General features: G+C 34.4%; 1 protein-coding gene across 1 annotated transcript; it reads left to right on the top strand.

Annotated features, from left to right (window-relative positions):
• Window positions 1-5807: 5807 nt before the first annotated feature.
• On the top strand, window positions 5808-7272 carry LOC115713747 (F-box/kelch-repeat protein At5g43190). The gene has a single exon (XM_030642230.2). It carries the CDS (start codon window positions 6020-6022, stop codon window positions 7217-7219), a length of 1200 nt encoding a protein of 399 aa, XP_030498090.1. The 5' UTR covers window positions 5808-6019; the 3' UTR covers window positions 7220-7272.
• Window positions 7273-8728: the final 1456 nt, after the last annotated feature.

Below are 8728 nucleotides of genomic sequence, written 5' to 3'. Positions count from 1 at the left end.
CCAACCACCCATGGTGCTGCTTGACGGTGATTTGAATGTCTCGCATTCAGGTTACATATGTATTTGTTGTGAAATACAGTAACCTCAAAGCTGTTAAAATGCATCTTCTTCCTTCCCCTCAATCTCCATTTACAATCTGGATCCTTGCATGTAACGTACAACACATCGAGGGCTGACCTCTTCACCATCCACTCAAAATTGTCATTAATTACAAACCTAGTCACTACTTGTCTCAATTCTTCCTTCTTATCCAAGTTGTATCTCCCTTGAAACCTTACTTTGTAAACAAGTAGTAAGCTTATGATTTTCCATTATATTTTCCTTTGTCGACATAGGAGCTTTGAACTTGGTACAAACTTCAAATGACGATAAAGTTGACAAGGGTGCATGATGAGGAGGAGCATGTTCTTCAGATCTACCTTGTCGACTACTACTAGTTCCAGGTGTATTACAATTTTCATTACGGAGTTGTCGTTCTCGCTGTGTACCATGGTTTCTCAGTGCACACTCTAACCTCAAGGAAGGTACCTCTACGGCTTCATCGACTACCAAATCATGTTCATCATTCATAGCATCGTTATTGTAGAACAGAGTATTGAACTCCTCAAACTGATCAACTCCTGCCGCTTCTTGCTGTTTATCTACATTGGTAGGAACCTCCTCATTCACACCAATCATAACATCTATTTCAGGAACGAAAGACCTTACCACACTCTGAGGGAGAGGATTAGTAGGCGGGGTAGGCTCTAAATTCTTAACTTTTCTCATCTTAGTCATAAATAATGGCATAAAATCTGTGTTTGACATTGTTGCCTCATCTCTAAGAACGTTCTAAGTTGGCATTCTTTCTTAGTAACCTTTGGCAAAACCGTTTGTCCTTTCATGTACAAGGAACAAATCTTTTAATTTCAAATTATACGCCAAAGGATCAACCTCCAACTCTTCATATAAAATCTGGTACAATTGTTGTATGGTTGTGTTAACTATCAATGTCAAACTGCCTTCGACTTTATAAACCCAATTAAAACCCTCAACACACCAAACACCATCGTACGATACAATAAGAAACACAGTCGATCCTGTAATTTTAAACAAATAAAGGTAAGTTAGGGATAAATACCGAAAAATTATAAAAAACTAAAAACGGTAGAAATTTAACATGATCGAAAAACTGTCGACATCCCATTTATAAGAACTGTCATGATTTCTAGCAGTGGCATCGTCGAGACAGAAAATCACATATCATCGATATCATATCGATAAATTAAGCAGTGGAATTTTTGTGGCCTATCGATAAACAATCGACAACATGTTGATCTAATATCAATAAATGGACATTGCATGTCATACCCGTGTACAATTAGACATTTAATGATAATTAATTTTTCCCACCTTCCCAACTTTTACTCTATAAAACTGACAAGACCGTCGATAAACTGTCGACATATCATCAATATCATATTGACAAAGGTGTCAATAAAAATTATACCTTTCGAAAAACTATTGACAAAGTATCGACATTATATCGATAAATGCACATTGCATGACATATACGTGTACAATTGGACATTTAATGCTAATTAATTTTTCCCACCTTTCCAACTTCTGCTCTATAAAATTATCGAGGAAGTCGACATATCATCGATATAATATCAATAAAGTGTGGCCTTAATTTTTTCCTATCCATAAATTATTGATAATGTATCGATATGTAACACCCTAACTAACATAGGCGTATTACGTGATTTTTAAACATACTGTGCAGCTCGTTGCTAATCAACGAGGTTTATGGAAAAACGTGATTAATTAAAATTTTTGCTTTTTAATTAAACTTATAAAATAATATTACAAAAGACTCGGGATCTTGACTATAAAATCATTTACAAAAAGATTTAACTGTTTAACTGATACACAAAATAAATGTCGCCTAGCGACCAGTTACAAAAATCAGCCTCGCTGTCCCAATGATCGTACGCTCCAGGCCTAACCGCCCCGACATGTACAATCCTCACAAGCTCGCTCACGGTCCATCAGCTTTAGCCTTGCCTTTACCTACACATAAACGTAAAACTGTGAGTCGACAGACTCAGTAAGAAAAGCATAATAATACTCATACATAATCCCGGTTATGATCAGACGCCCACACCCCTGATCATAACCCTAACTGTCGTGTCCAACACGATACTGAGTCCCGCTACTGCCGTGTCCAACACGGTACTGAGCCACTACTGCCATGTCCAACATGGTACTGAGTTTTGAACGTTCACAGGGACGGTACTATTGACAAGTATCCTCCTGATCGATCGAACCGGTCATACTCCGGCTGCTGGTCATACTCCAGCCTGTACCGACGGGATAGGTCAATAGTACGGAACCACCAACCAAATGTCAGCCTGATCGGTCGAACCGGTCATACTCCGGCTGCTGGTCATACTCCAGCCTGTACCGACGTGACAGGGTTGGATGGTTCGAAGCCAACATACATAACTAATGTAATCTAACAGGCTTCCTACATGCACGCTAAACATGTAATCTACATATGCATACTGTTATACTAATCTTACCTGGATTCCGAATTCAGGTGTGCCGGTCAACCTGACTGGAACTTTAGCTGAGCGGCGGATTACAGGCTCCTAAACCATAAAAATCACAACACTATAAGTGACATGCTAAATCACTTCCCGGGGACATAAACTAGGAACTAAAAGTTTCCCTATCGATAAGAAGCATGGCAATACCCCCTAAAACCTAAAAACGAGGAAAACACGGGTTCTGAAAATTCCCCAACCGGTAGACCGGTTCTGCAACCGGAATTCCGGTTCTGGGAATTACTGGACCCTCATCCGGAATTCCGGTTGCACAACCGGAATTCCGGTTCCTCGCAGGAATTTTTCAAAAATTCCTAACTCAATCAAATCAAACCCAATTCATACCAAACCTTCCAGACCTGCTCTAAATACCCCAAAGAACATTTTCAAAGCATTAAAATTACCCAGAAATCACAGATACAAAAATTGCCATTAAAGCTCAAGCTTTGAGTTCTAAACTCAAACTTGAGCAAATCCCTCTAACATGCATTCAAATCTGATTAAATCTACTTAAATATGCATGATTAAGCTTCTGAAAACAACTAAAAATATCAACAACATCACAGCAACAGAATCTAACCAATTCTCTTTGAAAACCATAGTTTTAACATAGAAAAATCATAACTTTACTCAACCTAACTATCATGCTTCACAACAGTTCAAATCAACTCAAACAAACAAGCTTTAAACCTCAGAAATCAACAACAAAACACAGCAGCAACAACCTCAATTTATCATGCATGCATTACATCAATTTCATCATTTTTTTTTCAACAAATTAAAGAAGGAAAAACAAGAGCTAACCTAGCTTCAAATGGACCTTAAAAGGAGATGAATTCTCAATCAAAACTTCAAGGGAGAAGACCAATTCCTTGCTGCTCCAAGGTGGCCGAAAATGAGAGGAAATAAAGAGAGAGTTTTGCAATTTTTCTATTTTCTAAATTTTTGAATGAAAAATGAATAAAATGAAGGCTTTAACTAATAATCTATTTCAGCCAAATAATCAAATAAATAACATTTATTTTCAAATAATCAAGTCACTAAAAGACAAAACACTAATGGGGCGAAAAGACCATTTTGCCCCTCCACCTTAAAACCACATAAATCAAACTAAAGGGGTATTTTTGGGAAATTCTAAATTCCCGGCCATTCCTGACATTCCCAATGTCTAATAAACCGCCCCAAACTACTAACATACTAAGTTGTGATTTCTACTGAGCCAAACACCGAGTTTCAAAATACCGGGCACCGGAAATGCAAAATATGAAAACTACTGAATGACATAAAATGCATCGCTGAATTCAATAAATAACAGTATAATAAATTATTTAAATAGCTATAAATAATTTCATAATTAATCAAGATTAACTGCTAATTTCCAAATTAACTAAGCGGGCTTTACACGATATAATATTGATAAATGCACATTGCATGCCATAAACGTGTATAATTGGACATTTAATATTAATTATTTTTTCCTACCTTCCTAATAACTATTCTGCTCTATAAAAGAAAATTTCTACTTCATAAGTTACATATGTTTCTTATTCTTTATCCATAGGGTGTTCTTCTCTTATAAGTTCTAAATGTCTAGTAAAGAGATCAAACAAAAACTTCTGTCTAGTGAAGAGATCAAACAAGAACCTAGTGACGAAGTTACTATAGAGATACAAGAATATATAAAAACTTTTAAACGTTTTGAAAATGAAAGGCTGGCGAACAAATGACAGTTCCTACAACTTCAAAAAAAAAATGAATGGCTGCCTCCACCACCAGGGTTCCCCAAAGTGTGTTGTCGTTGCAAATTAAGTTATTTTAATGGCGAACCGGTCAAGCCTGACCCGTTGTGCTTGTATTGCGAGTCTCATTGACACAGTGTAAACTTTTAAATTGTTATGATTGTTTAGTGGTTAGTTTTAAAGTTTATTTAGTCTTTACTTATGTTTCAAACTTTTTACTTGTTTCATGTTTACTGTTTAAAAGTTTTCAATCTTTTTGTCTTAACGTCGATAATCTATCAACATTCACTCGATAAATTATCGACAAACATAAATACCAGGAAATATTCCTAAATATCGACAACGATTTAAATTAATTAGGTGTATTGTCGACAACATGTCAACAAAATATCGACAAACTATCAATACACTGCCAAATATAATCGACAAAAGTATATTTTCAAATTTTATCGAAAATATGTCGATATACTATCGATAACAATGCTTTATTAAAATTATTTTAGTTATCGACAAGATGTCGACAAACTATCGATATCATGTCGATAATGGTCATTCCTGACCTTCCTTCGTATATTATCGACATTGTATCGACAAACAATCGATATTCTTTGGAAAACCCAGATTCTGATAAAAAAACCAGACTACCATTTCAGAGTTTCAGCAAATACCACACACATATAACGAAAAACAAACTACATACTATCACTAATATATAACAAAATGCTTAAAACACAACTTACCCATTATAATGGTGAATGATTCTTAAGTGATTGGGGTGTGGTTCGGTTTTCCACTACCGAGAGAGAGAGAGAGAGAGAGAGAGAGAGAGAGAGAGAGAGAGAGAGAGAGAGAGAGAGAGAGAGAGAGAGAGAGAGAGAGAGAGGGAAGAGAGATTTGGGGTTTTGGATTTTTTTTTTCTTCAGTATTTTACATTTTCTTTTTAATTTTAAAAAAGAGTAAAATGAGAAGTTCATGTAATAAAAAAAAAATTATTTGGTAAAAATTAATAAGGGAACTCAAATTTAATAAATGATATATTATTATATATTGATAGTGAAATTTCTCCTAAAAAACTTGACGAAGAAAATAGTCGATTTTTTTTATCTATCCAATATAAATGGAATATTCAAAATTTTCGTGTTCTAAATTATAATAAAGATGATCATTTAATCCGTGTTCGAAAAAGAATGATCATTTAATCCGTTTGGGTAAAATTTTGAGCACTCATTATATTATTTACACCAGAATATTTGGATGGGAGAGTGATAGAGAAGATGCGAATTAGGTAGGACTTAGTATTTGAGTGCATTGACTATATGGATGACATACAATACATGGCATCAGTGTTCATTCTTTCTATATTTCAATCAAGCCTATCGACAAAATGAACATTTTAAATAAACATAGTTGCGATCTTGGATTAAACTTCGGCTAAACCTTGACAGATAGTGACAAGTTGGTTTTATAAAGTCTTCATTTTTATTTAATCTTTATTCTTGTACATAAGCATATATTATATTAAAAGTAAATGTAAATATAGGCTTGAGTCAGTCAATGCCTTTGCCTTTATCTAACTCTTGATCTAAAACACATCCCATTTGGTTTGGCCATTTCCAAGTTTTGTAAAATTGGGCAAAGTCTAAAAAGTTCTCTCTGTCCTTGTTTCAAAGCATAATCCCTTCGGTGTTACCAATGAAACATCAACTTAACAAAGGAAACAGTCGTCTTCACTTTTCTTCCTCTAAGCTCCTTAGCCGGCCAATCATGATCACGGCTCAATCTCATATGACACCGTCGTCGTCGTCGGACATGGATCCCGGTATCTGGAGCAAGCTGCCAGAGGAACTCATGGAGCTAATCCTTTCATTTCTACCTCTGAAAAACTTCTTTAACATTAGATCAACTTGCAAGACATTCAGGTCTATGGTATTCTCACCTTGTTTCATTTCCAAACACACTTCCTCTTTACAATCTTTTTCTTCTTTTCTCTTGCTTTCTCACCCTTATTCTCCCCGTCGCTTCCCTCTTTATGATTCCAACCTAAACGCTTGGCGAAAGCGAGCTCTTTATTCCTCTGTTTCGTTACCTTCTTCCGCTTCTCTGCTCTCTTCTTCTTACAATGGCCTCCTTTGTTTCTCTCTCCCTACCTCCTCTTCCTTCGTTGTCTCAAACCTCTTGGCAAGTACTGAGAGAGAAATCAAATTCCCAAAATACCCTTTCCCATTCGAGCTTCTCACTCTAGTTTCCACCCCATTTGGCTACAGCATCTTTGCTCTCTGTTCTCAATCGTCCTCAAAATCCACCTACCTTTACGATTCAAGGAGTCATTCCTGGACTGAATCAGACGGCTTCGAGCCAATTCTCAACGACAGGCACCACCAGGAAGGTGTTTACTATAAAGGGGCACTGTATTTCACCACGGCGGAGCCATTTTCCATAGTTAGCTTCGATTTGGAGAAAAGGGTTTGGCGGAGATCAGAAGCAGAGGTTCCAGGGGAGCTCACTTTAGCTCGATTGGTAAGTGAAAATGGTGGAGAAGGAGGAGGGAATGAAAGGCTATACTTGATCGGAGGTATAGGAGTGAGTGGGATTACGAAGATGTTGAAAGTGTGGGAATTGGGATTGGGGAATGAGTGGTTGGAGTATGATAGAGTACCTGAAATGATGTGTAGAAAATTCACGTCCGTGTGTTACCATAATTATCAGCATGTTTATTGCTTTTGGCATCAGGGAATGATATGCATTTGTTGTTATACATGGCCTGAGATTCTCTACTTCAAATCAAGTAGGAGGACTTGGCATTGGCTTCCCAAATCTCCTTCATTACCTGATAAATGGAGTTGTGGTTTCAGATGGTTTTCTTTTATTCCTAACTTATATGCTTCAGTTTGACTTGTAAAATTTCTTTTTCATTGGTGATGGTGCTACATTGTTTATTACGCTTATGCTTGTGTTTTTTTTTTTTTTTTTTTTGTTTCTTTTATTTTTATTAATTATTATTATTTGTGAGGTTCTTTTTATTCTTTCTTTTTTAATTTTAGATACGAAATTTTAACAAAGTTATGTATATAAGATTATTTCAAAATTCTAAACGTTTACGCAAACAAACAAGTTCCTTTTCCCTTCATCTTTTCACTTTACTTAAAAAGTTAAAATTTAATGTTGTTGTCATTATTATTGCCATAAATATATAAATATTAAAAAAATTTACACAAAAAAAATATAAAAGCCAACTTTTATTATAAATATATCTTCACAGGGCTAGATAAATTTTGAGAATTGTTAAAAATACCATTGCTATCTAGTATTTTCGTTGGTGTCAAATTATTATTGTGGTAATTAAGTAGCGGGTTTCATATAACTTAAGAAAATTACTTTTGAAAAATATCACTAACCAACGGTAAAATGATACTTATGGAAAGTATTATGCACCACTAGTGTCAAATAACAATGCTTATAAACTTTTATATCTTTTTTAATGTTTTATTTACCAAAATACATTTTTACACATCATGCATGCACTACTTATGTCATTCATTTTGATTTATTTCAGCACATCAAAACAAAGATTTTTGCTCAAAAACTACTAAAATAACTCTAAAACAACCCAAAAATAAATAAAAAATAATGAAGCAAATATAACAACTAAAATAACAAAAAAACAACCACTTACCTTCCAACTCTTTTGCCAAGAAGATCGTCAAATACATCATCAAATGGAATATTAAGAACTAGGAATTTACACTTGCCCTACGTGTAAATAGAACAATAAAAAATAATACTTATACAACTGTTAAAAAACGTATAAGATATTCAAACAAATCAAATACATAAACATAAACAAAAATAAGACACTGTTATAAATAAAATTGAATATAGAGAAAGACATAGGAGAAGAGAGAACACAAAGAGAAGAAGAAAATGAGATATTGAATGAGATTTTTCTCAGTAGTTTATTTCAATGGGGTGAACTCCTATTTATACAAAAATATGACTAAAATAATGAAAAACTAAATCAATGAAATAAAGGAAAATACAATAGTATTTTATGGTATAATTGATTTTGGTAACATGGACATCCATATATATAATATTTTATAACATTCTCTTTGGATATCTATAATAACTGTCTAATTAAAAACTTTGCCAAAAAATCTAATAGGATAAGAACTTGGCCAAGGGAAAAAGAATGCAGTATGAATTCATTCTTCCTTATTTAGGAAATTGTGGAGATCTTCTAATCAACAAATTCTAATTTTGTGAACCATCTTCTCGAATATTGATGTTGGTAATGACTTTGTAAATAAGTCTACAAGATTGACACTTGATTGAATATGTTAGACACCAATATGCATTCTCTTGAAATGTATTGAGAAGAATTTGGTGAAATATGTTTTAAAT

This window comes from Cannabis sativa, chromosome X (assembly GCF_029168945.1).
Source record: "Cannabis sativa cultivar Pink pepper isolate KNU-18-1 chromosome X, ASM2916894v1, whole genome shotgun sequence".
In the NCBI taxonomy this organism is placed as follows: Eukaryota; Viridiplantae; Streptophyta; class Magnoliopsida; order Rosales; family Cannabaceae; genus Cannabis; species Cannabis sativa.
Note: the sequence above shows the minus strand (reverse complement) of the source record. Positions and strands in the feature narration are given on the sequence as shown.

Excerpts from the sequence above, each read along its gene's own strand:
- LOC115713747 (XM_030642230.2), top strand. The coding sequence starts at position 6,020 with ATGAAACATCAACTTAACAAAGGAAACAGTCGTCTTCACTTTTCTTCC.